We start from the raw sequence: 19,351 nt of genomic DNA, 5'->3' as shown, positions 1-19,351 counted from the left end.
TCAGCTAAAACTCTTGTCATCTGTGCTACATTTCGATCTTTTGTACGAGTTTTTTTAAGTGTCGCTTTAAGTTTTTGTTGTTTTCGTTCTAGCGTTTTATTAAGTACTCTTTCATAGGCCTCCATTAAGTATTTGATTAAAGTATATTTTTGTAACAGATTTGCTTTACGTAATAATTCTGACATATTCTGCATAAAGCAGTGTAAAGTTTCTTGTTGAAAATCTTTAGGTATTAATGTAAATATAGGATTTTTATATGGCTCATGATTAGATGATAAATGAGCTAAAATATAACGTTTGTTTGAAAATGACAAATACACAGCACATAAAACATAATGAAAATAGACCAGAGAGAAGAAAAAAAGAAGACACAATATCCAAAAAACCAATCACTAACGAGTTAATAACTATAAATGTTTTATAGCATTATGACAATAACAATAATGATGTTTGCATGCATAAGAGAGTACATTTTTTGTAAGGTTTTAAATAGGAAAAATCACTTACCATTGTTTTCTCCGTCATTGTCATCATTGCCATCGTTGTCTCTGTTATATCGGTTAAAACCATTTCCTCCATTGCGACCTGGAAATTAGAATTAGAACAGAATTAGTATGGTACAATAATTGCAATTTCACATAAAATTAAAAGCTAGACAAAAGACTAGACTAGAGACTCTAGTAGAGTCTATAGTCTAGTCGATAGTCTAGTCTATAGTCTGGTCTATAGTCTAGTCTATAGACTAGACTAGTCTAGTCTGAAGTCTAGTCTGTAGTCTAGTCTATAGTCTAGTCTATGGTCCAGTCTATAGTCTAGTCTAGTCTATAGTCTAGTCTATAGTCTAGGCTATAGTCAAGGCTATAGTCTAGTCTATAGTCTAGTCTATAGTCTAGTCTATAGTCTAGTCTATAGTCTAGTCTATAGTCTAGTCTATAGACTAGTCTATAGTCTAGTCTATAGTCTAGTCTATAGTCTAGTATATAGTCTAGTCTATAGTCTAGTGTATAGTCTAGTCTATAGTCTAGTCTATAGTCTAGTCTATAGTCTAGTCTATAGTCTAGTTCTATAGTCTAGTCTATAGTCTAGTCTATAGTCTAGTCTATAGTCTAGTCTATAGTCTAGTCTATAGTCTAGTCTATAGTCTAGTCTATAGTCTAGTCTATAGTCTAGTCTATAGTCTAGTCTATAGTCTAGTCTATAGTCTAGTCTGTAGTTTAGTCTATAGTATAGTCTATAGTCTAGTCTATAATCTAGTCTATAATCTAGTCTATAGTCTAGTCTCTAGTCTAGTCTATAGTCTAGTCTATAGTCTAGTCTATAGTCTAGTCTATAGTCTAGTCTATAGTCTAGTCTATAGTCTAGTCTGCAGTCTAGTCTATAGTCTAGTCTATAGTCTAGTCTATAATCTAGTCTATAGTCTAGTCTCTAGTCTAGTCTATAGTCTAGTCTATAGTCTAGTCTATAGTCTAGTCTATAGTCTAGTCTATAGTCTAGTCTAAAGTCTAGTCTATAGTCTAGTCTATAGTCTAGTCTGTAGTTTAGTCTATAGTCTAGTCTATAGTCTAGTCTATAGTCTAGTCTATAGTCTAGTCTATAGTCTAGTCTATAATCTAGTCTATAGTCCAGTCTATAGTCTAGTCTATAGTCTAGTCTAGTCTATAGTCTAGTCTATAGTCTAGTCTATAGTCTAGTCTATAGTCTAGTCTATAGTCTAGTCTATAGTCTAGTCTATAGTCTAGTCTATAGTCTAGTCTATAGTCTAGTCTATAGTCTAGTCTGTAGTTTAGTCTATAGTCTAGTCTATAGTCTAGTCTACAGTCTAGTCTATAGTCTAGTCTATAGTCTAGTCTATAGTCTAGTATATAGTCTAGTATATAGTCTAGTCTATAGTCTAGTATATAGTCTAGTCTAGTATATAGTCTAGTCTAGTCTATAGTCAAGTCTATAGTCTAGTCTAGTCTATAGTCTAGTCTAGTCTATAGTCTAGTATATAGTCTAGTCTATAGTCTAGTCTATAGTCTAGTCTATAGTCTAGTCCAGCGGTTCCCACCGTTTTTTACTTCGCGGACCCCTTGAGGAACTTATTTAACTTCACGGACCCCCATACATATTTTGATATCTTATTGTTATAAATAATTGTTCATCCGAAAATTGTCTTAGTCCTGGTCCATAAACCCTATAAAATATTCCCGTACATTGAGAATAATTAGTATTGCGGAGATGTTTTCAATTGCATGGTTTTAAATATAGAATGACTTCTAACATGATGTTTAATTTTATGATCGTGAGAGCTTTCATGTTCATTTCTCGTCAAGGTAGCGAAAAGGTTTCTTTATCAAGTATTGTCGACATGTCTGAAAGAGTCATGTTTCTAAATTTTTTTGCGATTGCATAGGAGTGAGCTGAGTATGTAAGCTAAGTTTTCGGGAAAATATGTGAAAGTTAGACTTCTTCGATGTTGTTGCGGAATGCGTTACCCACATAAAATTTGACCTGAACTTTTCGCGAATGTATTGTGAATTTGGATCTTAAATTTGAATTTAAAAAAACCTACGAATTATTTTAGCGCGTGGTTTTGACTATTTACGCAAAACGCTATGAATTTTCTGATGTTGATTTAATAATATTGGACAGCAAAATGAACTGTGTATCACGTCGGAATGGAATATTTATATTTAAAATTAACTAGATTAACACTTTTGCTTACAATTTAAAAAAAATATTATGAAATGTGTCCTAACTTCATATTCCGGGATTCCAGTATCAGTATTTAATTTCGATACATATACATTTATAAAAATTACAAATCACGTAATACTTTACTTTATAAATGTGAAACAATAGATTTGTAGGGCCTAGCTTCATACTGATAAACGACCGAAACAATAAAATTCAAAAAGTCACCAACAAATCTGGGATTATTGAATAAAAATTGTGCATTTTAGTATTTATGAAAAATTTGGAGATATTTTTAATATTTTCTAACATATAGAGAATATTTTTTATTCATGATTTTTTTTTCGTTCGTCTTCGCGGACCCCCTAGGATTTTGCTACGGACCACTAGGGGTCCGCGGACCCCCTTTTGGGAACCGTTGGTCTAGTCTATAGTCTGTCTGTCTATCTATCTATCTATCTATCTACATATAACTTTCAATCTAGAGTTCAATTATATTTTGAACTCAACAAAGACAAAAATATCGTTTGCCACTTGTTTTAGGTTTTATATAAATAAACAATTATTCATAGATATAAATATCTTCTTATAAAACTATGGTTTTGCAAATATTTTTAAAATCTAAAGCTAAATACAATTTTACTGATAATGCTTTAAACATGGTCTTTTGAAATTGTCAATACCACCCTATACTAATCGATACACTTTGAAGTTTCTTTTCAGCATAACAGCTGTTTACTTTGTAACAAGAAAAAACAAAGGCCAAAGTGATAAAACATTCTAAAAAGGGGAAGTACCACTTAATGTATACTTCATTGTAGAAATATATTCGCTAACAGATCATAAACTTAACATTTCTCCATATTACTCAGCTTTAAAAATTATAACAAATTAAACTTACCTCCTCCTCGACCGCCTCCATTACGTCCTCGGCCGCCACCACCACCGCCATTGAAACGTTTCTTATAACCACCATCATCATTATTGTTTTCATCGTCTTCATTTTGATAGTCATCATCATGGTTGGACTTGTAGTTGTCATTATTGTTGCCAAATCCTTTACCAATTACCTTAGAAATAAAAAAATGATTTAATAATTTTGAATCCTAACATTCTATTGTACAGAATTTCACTTACTTCGGTAGTCTCTTCATCACCCCAATCAGACATTTTGTTAAATGGATCTTGTTTTCTGGTATTTCCTGATGATTTAACTTTGTATTTTGCTACTGAAGGCTTTTTATATACTTGGGAACGTTGTGTTGTTGTATTTGCAGATTTTGTTGCTTTTAAAGCTGCTGGTAATCTTCGATTTGTGTTTGCTTTAGGTTCAGGCTTTTTATCTTTAGCACTAGAACAGTTCTGCTGCTGCTGTTGCTGTTCGGTTTTAGACTTTCCTTTGGGAATTTTATCTTCAACAGTAATGTTATGCTGCAACTGCTGTTGCTTGGGTTTAGTGTCCTCTTTCGTAGAATTTTCTGTCTTTGCTGGCAAATTACGTGTTGTGCTAGGTTTGTTGTCAAGTTTCTCAACTTCACTAGAGGAATTCTCCTGCTGCTTAGAGTTTTCTTTAGCTGCTCTAGCCGCTCTTATAACTGCTGGTAATTTGCGTACTTTAGTTGCAGGTTTTTTATCTTCTACAGATTTCCTTTGCTGTTGCGGCTTGGAGTTTTCTATCGAAGAATTTTCAAAAACTAAAGTAGAAATTTGTGGAACATTATTTGATTGTCTATATGAAGCCATGTTTATTTGTAGATTATTTTAAATGTCAGTTTGCGTTTTATTTTGTATGATATGTGTGTGTTCATTAAAATTGCAAAATTAACTAAAGTAATTTTAGTTCGAAAATTGTTTAAGAAGCCGCAAATATGAATGTTTATTTATTTTTTCATATTACGTTATGTTACTGTCATTCGTAATAATAAAAGCGAAAACAAAGGAAATTTTAAAAATAAACCAAGGTTTGGTTCACACATGTTTGACATTTGCTGTCATGTTATTAAAAAAGGCAATAGGAATTACCCTTTTGTTATGGTTCAGGGTAGAAGAAAAAGGTTTTAAAGAATGTCCTCGAAAATAATTTCAGTTTTAAAATGTTTATTGTTAATTAAACAGGTAGTGGGGTGGTAGCAGATATTTGAAATATTTTGAATGCAAACATTTTTAGGAATTGAAGATTATTTGTAAACAGTTTGGTGGTAGGAGCTTTATTGCACTCAAAATAAACAATAGAATAAGATAGAGGTTTAAGGACCCCGCCTAGTCCTTGAATCATTAGATTTCAGATCCTGAAATATGAGAGATCAGAGTCCTCGACTATATACTATGCTATAGACTAGACCACAAAATAGACTAGACTAGACTAGACTAGACTATAGACCAGGCTATAGACTAAACTTTAGACTTGACCACACTATAGCCTAGAATTTAGACTTGACTAGACTATGGACTCGACTATAGACTAGACTATAGACTAGACTAAAGACAAGACTATAGACAAGACTATAGACTAGACTATAGTCTAGACTATAGACTAGACTATAGACTACACAATAGACTAGACCATAGACTAGACTATACACTAGACTATAGACTAGACTATAGACTAGACTGTAGACTAGACTATAGACTAGACTATAGACTAGACTATAGACTAGACTATAGACTAGACTATGGACTAGACTATACACTAGACTATAGACTAGACTATAGACTAGACTATAGACTAGACTATAGACTAGACTATAGACTAGACTATAGACTAGACTATAGACTAGACTATAGACTAGACTATAGACTAGACTAGACTAGACTATAGACTAGACTATAGACTAGACTATAGACTAGACTATAGACTAGACTATAGACTAGACTATAGACTAGACTATAGACTAGACTATAGACTAGACTATAGACTAGACTATAGACTAGACTATAGACTAGACTATAGACTAGACTATAGACTAGACTATAGACTAGACTATAGACTAGACTATAGACTAGACTATAGACTAGACTATAGACTAGACTATAGACTAGACTATAGACTAGACTATAGACTAGACTATAGACTAGACTATAGACTAGACTATAGACTAGACTATAGACTAGACTATAGACTAGACTATAGACTAGACTAGACTATAGACTAGACTATAGACTAGACTATAGACTAGACTATGGACTAGACTATACACTAGACTATAGACTAGACTATAACTAGACCATAGACTAGACTATACACTAGACTATAGACTAGACTATAGACTAGACTATAGACTAGACTATAGACTAGACTATAGACTAGACTATAGACTAGACTATAGACTAGACTATAGACTAGACTATAGACTAGACTATAGAACTAGACTATAGACTAGACTATAGACTAGACTATAGACTAGACTATAGACTAGACTATAGACTAGACTATAGACTAGACTATAGACTAGACTATAGACTAGACTATAGACTAGACTATAGACTAGACTATAGACTACTATAGACTAGACTATAGACTAGACTATAGACTAGACTATAGACTAGACTATAGACTAGACTATAGACTAGACTATAGACTCTAGAGATAGACTAGACTCTAGACTAGACTATAGACTAGACTATAGACTAGACTATAGACTAGACTATAGACTAGACTATAGATAGACTATAGACTAGACTATAGACTAGACTATAGACTAGACTATAGACTAGACTATAGACTAGACTATAGACTAGACTATAGACTAGACTATAGACTAGACTATAGACTAGACTATAGACTAGACTATAGACTAGACTATAGACTAGACTATAGACTAGACTATAGACTAGACTATAGACTAGACTATAGACTAGACTATAGACTAGACTATAGACTAGACTACAGACTAGACTATAGACGAGACTATAGACTAGACTATAGACTACACTATAGACTAGACTATAGACTAGACTATAGACTAGACTATAGACTAGACTATAGACTAGACTATAGACTAGACTATAGACTAGACTATAGACTAGACGATAGACTAGACTATAGACTAGACTATAGACTAGACTATAGACTAGACTATAGACTAGACTATAGACTAGACTATGGACTAGACTATGGACTAGACTATAGACTAGACTATAGACTAGACTATAGACTAGACTATAGACTAGACTATGGACTAGACTATAGACTAGACTATAGACTAGACTACAGACTAGAATATATACTAGATTAGACTATTGATCAGAATATAGACAAGACTATACTACAGACTAGACCATAGACTAGACTATAGACTAGACTATAGACTAAACTATAGACTAGACTATAGACTAGACTATAGACAGGACTATAGGCTATACTAGACTATAGACTATACTAGAATATAGACTATACCAGACTATAGACTATACTAGAATAGACTTTAGACTAGACTATAGACTAGACTATAAACTATACATACTAAAACTAGACTATAAACTATACATACTATAAACTAGACTATAAACTATACTATAAACTAGACTAGACTGTACTAGACTATGGACTAAACTATAGACAAAACTTTAGATTATAGATTAGACTATAGGCTAGAGTATAGACTAGACTATAAACTACACTATATACAAAGTCATCAAAATCTGATGATCTTTTTCATAAAAAATTGTATTTTTTATAGGAAAAATTATCATAATCTTATAATCTTTTCCATAGAATAAGTCTTCAGAATCATTTGGATCTGTAGATCCTTTCTAACGATATTTTCGAAAGAAGAAGTACAGAATCCAAATAAGTTTTCCGTATAAGAACACATCAAAGTGTGATGATCCTTCTCTTGAAAAAGTCATTAGAATCTAATGATCTTTTTTTCTATTAAAAATCATTAAAGTCTGATAATCTTTTCGCTAGAAAACCTTTTCAGACTCTGTCGAGGTTTCAGATTCTGATGACTTTTTCATCAGATTCTGATGTAATTTTCAATAACAACGATCATCAGATTCTGATGACATATTTATGGAAAAATTTCAGATTCTGATGACTTTTTTATGTAAAAGATCATTAGATTCCGATGACCATTTCTATGGAAAAGATCATCAGATTCCGATGACTTTTTTATAGAAAAGATCATCATATTCCGAAGACTTTTTTCTATAGAAAAGATCATCAGATTCTCATGACTTTTTCTATGGCAAAAAAAGATCATCAAGTTCTGATTGCTTTTTCTATGGAAAAGATCACCAGATTCTGATGGCTTTTTTATGGAAAAGATCACCAAATTCTGATTACTTTTTCTTTGGAAAATATCATCAGATTCTGATGACTTTTTTATAGAAACGATCATCAGATTCCGAAGACTTTTTCTATGGAAAATATCATCAGATTCCGATGACTTTTTCTATGGAAAAGATCATCAGATTCCGATGACTATTTTATAGAAAAGATCATCATATTCCGAAGACTTTTTCTATAGCAAAAATCATCATATTCCGAAGACTTTTTCTATAGCAAAGATCATCAGATTCCGAAGACTTTTTCTATGCCAAAGATCATCAGATTTTGATGGCTTTTTCTATGGAAATGATCACCAAATTCAGATTTGGAAAATATCAGATTCTGATGGCTTTTTCTATGGGAAATATCAACAGATTCGTATGACTTTCTCTATGGAAAAGATCATCAGATTCTGATGACTTTTTCCATGGTAAAGATCATCCAGATTCTGATCACTTTTTCAATGGAAAAGATCATTAGATTCTGATGACTTTTTCTATGGAAAAGATCATTAGATTCTGATGACTTTTATCATGGCAAAGATATTAATTTCTAATTAAATTTTATCAGTTTTTTAGAGAATCTTGTTGGAAGATTCTTCCATTGATTTATATTATTTAAAACCAATTAGAATAACAATTTGCTTCAATATAATGCCAACTAAACACAGCTCTAGGAAAACATTTAGTGGATGTTTTTACTTGAAATGCTTAGGAAACACAGCGCTACAGAGAGACAACAGCGCCAGCCCCCCCCAAAAAGCTAAAGAAACATGGTTGTTTTCCAAGTAGTATATTTATATTTCGTATACATGGAAACATAAAACAAAGAATAATATAGAAAATAAGTCCAACTGTCAAAGTGGGGGTACTGACTATAGAGAAAAACACACAGCGAAAAATAGAAAAAGAGAGAAATTTTCAATACATACTCATAGTACGAAAATATACTATACACAGCGCCAGAGATTATTGTACATTTTATTTGTATTTATACTCTTTTATCATCATATTGTTCAATTCCTCCTATTATTCCAATCGTCCAATCAACCATCCACATCCATCCAACTCTATGCCATCCATCCATATTCGTATTTGATATGTGTATACCATGCTTTTTTTCAATGATGGGCATGTGTTCTAAGATTTAAAAAGACTTGACTGAGAGAGTGTGTGTGTGTGTGTGTGTGCAGAAGAAGAACGCAAAAAATAAAATACCAAAATTAAGGTTAACATTAAATATATTGCAGTCCGCTAAAAGATTTTGGGTGCAAAACTTTACAATACAGAAGGAAAAAATTTTTATAGAGGAGTGAATTAACAATTCAATAAAAAAAAAATAAAAAGAAATAAATAAAAAATAAATTTTTCAAAAACAAAATAATGGATTCAGCTGGGAAAAATCGTTATGAACTTTTGTTCATGGACGATGATATTAGTGATCCATTAGATAATATTGTTGCCAAGAAGAAAAAGCAGGTTAAGACTGCTGCTGCTGGTGGCGCTGCGGGCGCAACTGGAGCCGCCGCCAATGGTGCCAAGACAACGAACAAACCAGCCAACACTAATCAAGTGAAGAAAACCAATCAGGCTGAAAAGGAAAATAAACCCTTGAACAAGAATGATAATAAGAAAACCGTGGCAGCAGGTGCTGCTGATAGATTCAATAAACAAGGTGGGGCTGCTGCTGCTGGTGGTGCTGCTGGTGGCGCCAATCGTAAACGCAATAACGGTGAGACACGTGAAGGTGGTCAAGGGCAACAACGTAATGTCAACTTTAGACAACAGAATGGTGAAACACGTGAACAACGCAATAACCGTCGTAATGCACGTGATACTGGTCAAGTTGGAGGAGGTGCAGGTTCAGCTGCTGCCGGTGAACGTCCCCCTTTCAGAGGTGGTGATCGTGCTGATCGTCCACCACGCAATCGTAATTTCGAAGGCGGTAATCGTAAACGTGAATTTGATCGTCAATCGGGTTCTGATAAAACTGGTAAGTAGTTCAGTTATGGTTAATGTTAAAAGACAAGAGAACAACACCTCATGCTAACAAAGTCACAATAATTAGTTAAATTCTCCTAAAGTTGAAATTTTAAAGGGGTTTTAGTTGTAGTTTTGTTTTTATGCTTTTAAAATAATTTTTATAAAAGTTGAATTTAATCAAAAAACCTTTAACAAAACCTTAAAATCGAAACGCACAAAAACATATGGTCCTAGTACTTATTTTCAAGTGAAGAAGATAAGAAAAGCAACAACAACAATAGCTAAAAAGCAAAAATAAATAAAAAACCTCAAGAAGTGGGGTTAATAACATGCTGTATGATCACTATAGAGACGCAATATTTAACATACAACCCTGTCCCCTCTACTCCCAACAGAACAGAACCAACAACCCATTTCAAAAGGCTTTCAATGCGCGGGAGGCAATAAAAAGTATAGAAATAACTTCTATCTATTAAGAATCTAGTATAAATATTGTCAAAAATATTCTATTTATTATTTGTCTATTCATAATTTATTTCAAATTAAAAGAAAAAATTTTAAAAAAATGTGATCGGCAAATATAATTTTAACTAGAAGAAGACAAGAATATACACATAGTCACCGTCAGAGTCCAATAATATAAACGTATTTAATACATGTGTTTTAAAAATAGTTTAACAAAAACATTTACTCTCTCTCGATCTTTTTTTATTAAAACACTCTCTTGAGCAGTGTTGCAAATTTGACGATTTACCCGTCAAATCTGATGTATAGTGTAGTCTACAGTCCAGTGTATGGTCTAGTATATGGTGAAGTGTATAGTCTAGTCTATGGTGAAGTGTATAGTATAGTCTATGGTGAAGTGTATAGTCTAGTCTATAGTCTAGTCTATAGTCTAGTCTATAGTCTAGTCCATAGTCTAGTCTATAGTCTAGTCTATAGTCTAGAGTATAGTCTAGTCTATAGTCTAGTCTATAGTCTAGTCTATAGTCTAATCTATAGTCTAGTCTATAGTCTAGTCTATAGTCTAGTCTATAGTCTAGTCTATAGTCTAGTCTATAGTCTAGTCTATAGTCTAGTCTATAGTCTAGTCTATAGTCTAGTCTATAGTCTAGTCTAGTCTATAGTCTAGTCTATAGTCTAGTCTATAGTCTAGTCTATAGTCTAGTCTATAGTCTAGTCTATAGTCTAGTCTATAGTCTAGTCTATAGTCTAGTCTATAGTCTAGTATATAGTCTAGTCTATAGTCTAGTCTATAGTCTAGTATGTAGTCTAACATATAGTCTATTGTCTAGTCTTTAGTCTAGTCGATTGTCTAATCTATAGTGTAGTGTATAGTCTAGTGCATAGTCTAGTGTATAGTCTAGTATATAATCTAGCCTATAGTCTAGTCTATTCTAGTCTATAATATAGCCTATAGTCTAATGTGTAGTCTAGTCTGTAGTCTATTCTATACTCTAGCCTATAGTAGCAGCCTATAGTCTAATGTGTAGTTTAGTCAATAGTCTAGTCAATAGTCTAGTCTATGGTCTAGTCTATAGTCTAATATATAGTCTAGTATATAGTCTAGTCTATGGTCTAGTCTATAGTCTAGTCTATAGTCTAGTCTACAGTCTAGTCTACAGTATAGTCTATAGTACAGTCTATAGTACAGTCTATAGTCTGGTCTATAGTCTAGTCTATGGTCTAGTCTATAGTCTACTCTATAGTCTAGTCTATAGTCTAGTCCATAGTCTAGTCTATAGTCTAGTCCATAGTCTAGTTTATAGTCGAGTCCATAATTTGGTCTATAGTCTAGTCTATGGTCTAGTCTATAGTCCACTCTATAGTCTAGTCTATAATCTTGTCTATAGTCTAGTCTATAGTCTTTGCTATAGTCTAGTCTATAGTCTAGTCTAAGTCTAGCCTATAGTCTAGTCCATAGTCTAGTCTATAGTCTAGTCTATAGTCAAGTCTATAGTCTAGTCTATAGTCTAGTCTATAGTCTACTGTATAGTATACTGTATAGTCTAGTCTATAGTCTAGTGTATAGTATAATGTATAGTCTAGTCTATAGTCTAATGTATAGTCTAGTACAATCTAGTCTATAGTCTAGTCTATAGTCTAGTCTATAGTCTAGTCTATAGTCTAGTCTATAGTCTAGTCTATAGTCTAGACTATAGTCTAGTCTATAGTCTAGTCTATAGTCTAGTCTATAGTCTAGTCTATAGTCTAGTCTATAGTCTAGTCTATAGTCTAGTCTATAGTCTAGTCTATAGTCTAGTCTATAGTCTAGTCTATAGTCTAGTCTATAGTCTAGTCTATAGTCTAGTCTATAGTCTAGTCTATAGTCTAGTCTATAGTCTAGTCTATAGTCTAGTCTATAGTCTAGTCTATAGTCTAGTCTATGGTCTAGTCTATAGTCTAGTCTATAGTCTAGTCTATAGTCTAGTCTATAGTCTAGTCTAGAGTCTAGTTTATAGTCTAGTTTATAGTCTAGTCTAGAGTCTAGTCTATAGTCTAGTCTATAGTCTAGTCTATAGTCTAGTCTATAGTCTAGTCTAGTTTATAGTCTAGTCTAGTTTATAGTCTAGTCTATAGTCGAGTCTATAGTCTAGTCTATAGTCTAGTCTATAGTCTAGTCTATAGTCTAGGCTATAGTCTAGTCTATAGTCTAGTCTATAGTCTAGTCTATAGTCTAGTCTATAGTCTAGTCTATAGTTTAGTCTATAGTCTAGTCTATAGTCTAGTCTATAGTCTAGTCTATAGTCTAGTCTATAGTCTAGTTTATAGTCTAGTCTATAGTCTAGTCTATAGTCTAGTCTATAGTCTAGTCTATAGTCTAGTCTAGAGTCTAGTCTATAGTCTAGTCTAGTAGTCTAGTCTATATAGTCTAGTCTATAGTCTAGTCTATAGTCTAGTCTATAGTCTAGGCTAGTCTATAGTCTAGGCTAGTCTATAGTCTAGGCTAGTCTATAGTCTAGGCTAGTCTATAGTCAAGTCTATAGTCTAGTGTAAAGTCTAGTCTATAGTCTAGGCTAGTCTATAGAATAGTCTATAGTCTAGGCTAGCCTATATTATAGTCTATAGTCAAGTCTATGGTCTAGTCTATAGTATAGTCTAGTCTGGAGTCAAGTCTATAGTCTAGTTTAACGTTAAGTCTATGGTCTAGTCTATAGTTTAATCTAAGGTCTATTGATTAAGTTTAACGTTTTCTAGCGGTTTTTGCAAAAACCTACATCTAACAGTTTTTAGCGGTTTATTGTGACATGTTTTAACGGAAAATTGTGTAAAAAATATTGGCAACACTGCTCTTGAGGTTTATTTTTGTCGTTCTCTTGATCAATAGAATAGAGTAGAGTAGAAGAAAAACTATTAAAAAAGTTTGAAATTGAAATTTTTATAGATCTTGTTTTAAAAGAAGACGAAAGTGAAACACTCACACAACATGCGTTAGAAAAACTAAACTAGAAAACTTTACAACTGTTGCCGCGAGAAACTGATCATCTTCTTCTAATGTCGGTCTCTCCTTACCTCCCATTCTCTGCTCTTTCTAACATTCTTTCAATAGCTTCCTACAAAGAAAACTGAAAGTGACTTTGCTTATTTGGGGTGTTAAAAAGTGTTTTTTTTTTAAGAAATGTACTTAAGCAAAATTAGCTATTATGACATTTCTTCAAAGTTTATTTTATCACGTGTTTTTTTATGTTTTCTTTTTGCTATGTTTTCTCTCCAACTTTTCTAATGCCTTTTAACCTTTACAAATTAATAAAACGTAGGTTTGTTTTTGTCGTTATTTGATTGCAAAATTTGTAAACAATTTGTTCTTTATTTTGGAATTTGAAAAATTTAAATTTTCTTAAAAGTTTGCGCCTCTTTTTTGGCACCATAATGTTGTTTTATATGTATATTTGAAAATATTTATTATTTTTTCTTTTATACTGTGTGTAGTTTTAGAAAAAATGTGGGCGTTTTTGTTAAAATATTTTTATATTTCGTTTTTTTTTTTTTTATATATATTATAATATCCAGTGCTATTTTCCAATGCTCTATTATGTGTATTTATAAAGATAATGTAGCAGCAGAAAATGCTTGTAGAAAATGATAACAGGAATGGACAACCTTTGTGTTAATATTGGGAAGTAATATCATTTATTAATAGTTAAAAAAGCTTCCGAGCTTTAGTTCAGATCAGCAGAAATATCTAAAAAGATCAGTTTGTTTCTTTACACATTTCTAGGAAATGATCATTTATTAAAAGTTAAAAAATCTTGCGTCGTAAAAGTGAAGATCAATTTCTTATATGGTTGCTTTTGGGCTTAAGATCAGTTCAGACAGATCAGCAGATATTTGTAAAAAGATCAGTTTGAATATTTACACATTTATCAATTTATGATCGTTTGCAACTCATTAAACAGGTTGCATTTCGAAAGTTTCCCTTTCTCTTAAGATTGTTCTAACATCAGTTAGAATATTTAAAATTTCTAAAGATCAATCAATGATCATTTCTAATACGATTCTAAAATTAAATACATTTTTGAATCTATAGGTTAAAAATACTGAAAATACTCTTTATTACGCATTTAAATTAAGATACTTTGTTTAATTGTTTATCATTTAAGATCACTGCAGATCATCAAAACGACTAAGAAGTCAATTTACGATCGTTGCCAATACGTTCTTAGTTCTTTCTCTGGAAAAACTTCTCTTTACATCTTTGAATAGTTTCTCACTAAATAATATCTGTTAGGATCTTCATAATTTCTAAAAAAAATGAATCGATGATCGTTTCTAACACGATTTGATCTTTGTATCAGATCATCGAAATGATTAAAAAGTTAATCCATGATTGTTGTTAACAAGATCTTCTCACTTTCTTTGTGAACTCTTTTCATCATTAAATCGTTTCTCTGTTAATAACAAAAAACAAATTCATAAATTTCTAAAAGATCAATCAATGATCGTTACTAACACCATTTTAAAACCAAAATTATCGAATCTGTATGTTAAAAAGACTGAAAAGAGTATTTACGTCTTTAAATTAAGACACTTTGTTTAATGGTTTATCACTTAAGATCACTTCAGATCATCAAAATTACTAAAAGGTTAATCCAAGATCGTTACTAACACTATGTTTTCTCCTTATCTGAAAATATTCTTTACATCTTTGAATTAAAACTTTATTTAATGGTTTCAAACTTATGGATCAGTTTAGATCATAAGTTTAGATCAAAAGATCAAATTTTTAAACGATCAATGATCGTTTGAAATGAAATTATTCGTATGCTAAAAAGGATTCAGACTTATCAGAAAACTAAATATGCAATAAGTCTCTTACATCTTTGAATACAGACTTTGTTAAATCGTTTCGCACTAAGGATCAGTTTGAATTATCACACATTTGTAAAAGATCATTCCATGATCGTTTCTAAGACGATTTGAAAATGAAATATGTATAATCGAATCCGTTTGTTCGAAAATTTCCCCTACTAGTTCTATATATAAAATTTTCACTTCTCTGAAAATACTCATCAGATCAGTTTAGATCATTATAAATTTCTTAAAGATCAATCGATTATCATTAACACACTATAGATATATAGATAGATAGATAGATAGATAGATAGATAGATAGATAGATAGATAGATAGAGAGATAGATAGATAGATAGATAGATAGATAGATAGATAGATAGATAGATAGATAGATAGATAGATAGATAGATAGATAGATAGATAGATAGATAAATAGATAGATAAATAGATAGATAAATAGATAGATAGATAATAGATAGATAGATAGATAGATAGATAGATAGATAGATAGATAGATAGATAGATAGATAGATAGATAGATAGATAGATAGATAGATAGATAGATAGATAGATAGATAGATAGATAGATAGATAGATAGATAGATATGATAGATAGATAGATAGATAGATAGATAGATAGATAGATAGATAGATAGATAGATAGATAGATAGATAGATAGATAGATAGATAGATAGATAGATAGATAGATAGATAGATAGATAGATAGATAGATAGATAGAGATAGATAGATATATAGATAGATAGATAGATAGATAGATAGATAGATAGATAGATAGATAGATAGATAGATAGATAGATAGATAGATAGATAGATATATAGATATATAGATAGATAGATAGATAGATAGATAGATAGATAGATAGATAGATAGATAAATAGATAGATAGATAGATAGATAGATAGATAGATAGATAGATAGATAGATAGATAGATAGATAGATAGATAGATAGATAGATAGATAGATAGATAGATAGATAGATAGATAGAGATAGATAGATAGATAGATAGATAGATAGATAGATAGATAGATAGATAGATAGAGAAATAGATAGATAGATAGATAGATAGATAGATAGATAGATAGATAGATAGATAGATAGATAGATAGATAGATAGATAGATAGATAGATAGATAGATATAGATCTATAGAGCGATAGCTACATAAAGAGATAGATAGATATAGACCTATAGAGCGATAGCTACATAAAGAGATAGATATGATAGATATCTGATAAATATATAGATTGAAAGTACGGCAGATACTTAAGTTCCAAAAAGTCTCTTGTCATCTTTAAGACGTAATAAAAACCGATTAAATTGTAATCTGCAGACGTTCTTATCTTTAATCTTAAAGCAAAAAAGCGTAAAGAATTTCGCAAGGTTAGACAATACGGTTTAAAATTAAAACATTTCAATATTATTAATCTCTAGCCTATAATTAACACTTATAAAATAAATAAAAAAGAAGTAGAAAGAGGTTGGTTTCATCATCATCTATAGACGGTTTTATTTGTGTAAATTGATAAACAACAACAAAAAGGTTATCACAAGAAGTGGTTTAAAATAAAATATGATTAATTTCAAAGGCTATAGAAAGAAGAAAGCTCAATAAAAGAGAAAACAAGGAGGGGGTTCACAGTGTGTTGTTTCTTTAACTTTGGATCTGCACTCTCTACGAAGGGAAACTCTTCTTAACCTAACCTAGAAATTGTTTATAATTAGCACTTTCGAAAAGATCTTTAATTTGATTTGTTTGTTTTTTTTAAGGTGTTAAAGCTGTAGATAAACGTGAAGGCGCTGGCGCTCACAACTGGGGTTCCGTTAAGGATACCATTGAGGAAGGCAATAACACTAAAAATGTTGAAGAAAATGGCAATGCCGCTAATGCTGGTGAAAAGAATGAAGAATCGGGTAATGAACAAGCCACAGAACAAACTCCAGTCGAGGAAGAAGTTAAGGAATTGACATTGGATGAATGGAAAGCTCAACAACAACAACGTGCCAAGCCACAATTTAATATACGTAAAGCAGGAGAAGGTTAGTTAATGATAAAGGGAGTAAAAATAAGGATGTTGGGTTAAATTTGGGTTTTATTTTGTTTGTTTCTTAGGTGAAGATACTACCAAATGGAAGAAAATGATTGTATTGAATAATAGCAAAGCTACCAAGGAAAAGAAGGGTACCGAAAGTGAAGAAGAATTAGAATTTGATCCTGCCATGTATCCCCAACGTGTGGGTAGACAACAACGTGTATTGGATATACAATTCAATTTCAATGATGGACGTCGTTTGGGTGGTTTTGGTGGTAGAGGACGTGGTGGCAATCGTAATGGACCACGTAATAATGCTGGTGGTGCAGCTGCTGGTGGTGCTGCTGCTGCTGGTGGTGAAGGTGCTGCTGCTGCTGCACCTAAACCACGTTTTGAGGGTGGTAACCGTGGTGGCAATAATAATGCTGGCGGTAATCGTGCTGCTGGTGGTAAACGTCAATTTGGTGATAAGCAAAATGCTGCACCAAAAGTTAATGATGAACGTCAATTCCCTACATTGGCTTAAATCACTTTTTTATTCAAAGGGATTTAAAACTCTTTAACAAATAACAACTAAACAATAGTAAGGAGTTGCTTAACATAATTAAACCTTTAACAAAAACAAGAGTTTTATTTTATTTTCAAGCCAAAATATTTAACAAAAAAAAAATAAAACCAACAAAGTCATTTAAATTTAGCCTACAACAACAACAAACAATACTTCCGTTTAACACACACACAACCAGCAGAAAGAAAGATAAACAAAACCTTTTATTTTTTTCTTATAATTTTTATTAAGTTTTATGTTCAAAAAGAAAGAAAATTTTGTATTTTAAAAGCTGGACCACATTGGATCCTTAATATACAAAAGTAAAAAGTCTTTTTTAAAAAAAAAACCAAAAATAAAGTTTAGATTTTAAAGTTTTAAGAAAATATAAAAAGGAAAATGTTTTAAAAAGACTGCCGCTATAAAGGATTTAAGGATTTATTAACATTTTTCTTTTAAATTCTTTAAAACTTTAAAACAATTGCTTTAAAATTTTGGTTTTTTTCAAATTTAGTTCAAGTCAAAACAAGACTGTTTTATGTTAAACACAAAAGAACAAAATTTTGAATATTAAACTGCAACAAGAATTACAACAAGAAAATTTACAAAAAAAAAAATCAACGACACATTTTTTTCCAATAATTAGTAAAAATCGTTATTAATATATTCTATCATTAAACAAAAAAAAAAAAAATAAACAAAATATTTCATTAAATTGTTTAAACAATTATCATTATTAAGCATTAATCATCAAAAAAAAAATTTGAAAATTCACTTACACACTTTATACATTTGTCATTATAAAAAATCATTTATCATGATTTTTAAGAGAATATTAAACAAAAAAAAGAAAAGAAAAGTTTTAATAAAACAAAAACAAAAAAGGAAAAAACCCAAGTCTTTAAATGTATTAACAAACAGTTTAGAGTAAAAAAACCATAAAAATAATAAAACAATAACAAAAAATGTAAGGAAAATCTTGCAAGTAACACACAATTTTAAATTAAACTTAAAATTTTAAATTAAAAAACAAAAATAAAAATGTCCCCCCAAAAAAACCCAAACTTTTTAAAAAGAAAAAGTAAGTAATTAAAAGATTTTAAAGAATTTTTTTTAGAGAAAAAAAAAAAAACTTAAAACAAATCCTTCTTCCAAAAGCAAAAGGTTGTAAATTACAACTCTACTACTCAAGCTAAAACATTTTTAATCCCAAACTTCTATCGTAAAAATTTCTTAAAAGACTTATCAATAAAATGAACCTTGACCCTCCCCCCCTTTCACCACAGCGACAAAACAAGTTTCCTTCATTAAACAACAAAAAAAAAACACAATAACAATATATAATATTACTACTAATTACATGGTATTTATAAGTGAGGATTATAATTTATGATTTTGTTTTCTTAAAATATAGTTTTAAAACAAAAAAACAAACAAAAAAATATAAAAAAAAAAAATTAAAAAAAAAAAAATAATAAAAACTTAAAAAAAAATCATCAAAAAATAAATAAATATTATTGAAAAC

The 19,351-nt window shown here is 31.0% G+C and overlaps 2 protein-coding genes across 3 annotated transcripts in view; one reads left to right on the top strand and one right to left on the bottom strand.

The window, feature by feature from the left end:
* LOC119612105 (ATP-dependent RNA helicase vasa) overlaps positions 1–19,351 on the bottom strand; it is a 35,959-nt gene that overhangs the window by 11,275 nt on the left and 5,333 nt on the right. For both annotated transcript variants that reach the window (XM_037967837.1, XM_037967836.1), the window contains exons 2-4: positions 3,814–4,370; positions 3,578–3,746; positions 508–585 (exon numbers count right to left, since the gene is read on the bottom strand). In XM_037967837.1, the coding sequence (XP_037823765.1) occupies positions 508–585; positions 3,578–3,746; positions 3,814–3,846 (280 nt within the window). In that variant the 5' untranslated portion in view covers positions 3,847–4,370. The remainder of the gene's footprint in view (positions 1–507; positions 586–3,577; positions 3,747–3,813; positions 4,371–19,351) is intronic.
* On the top strand, positions 8,880–18,576 carry LOC119612106 (plasminogen activator inhibitor 1 RNA-binding protein). Its single transcript, XM_037967838.1, has 3 exons — positions 8,880–9,940; positions 17,017–17,286; positions 17,360–18,576. The coding sequence occupies exons 1-3, from the start codon at positions 9,331–9,333 to the stop codon at positions 17,803–17,805; spliced, it is 1,326 nt and encodes a 441-aa protein (XP_037823766.1). The 5' UTR covers positions 8,880–9,330; the 3' UTR covers positions 17,806–18,576.

Source organism: Lucilia sericata, unplaced genomic scaffold (genome assembly GCF_015586225.1).
Source record: "Lucilia sericata isolate MDLA Ls3-8-SP2 unplaced genomic scaffold, ASM1558622v1 Contig001601F_arrow, whole genome shotgun sequence".
Taxonomy (NCBI): Eukaryota; Metazoa; Arthropoda; class Insecta; order Diptera; family Calliphoridae; genus Lucilia; species Lucilia sericata.
This window is presented reverse-complemented; position numbering and strand designations above follow the sequence as displayed.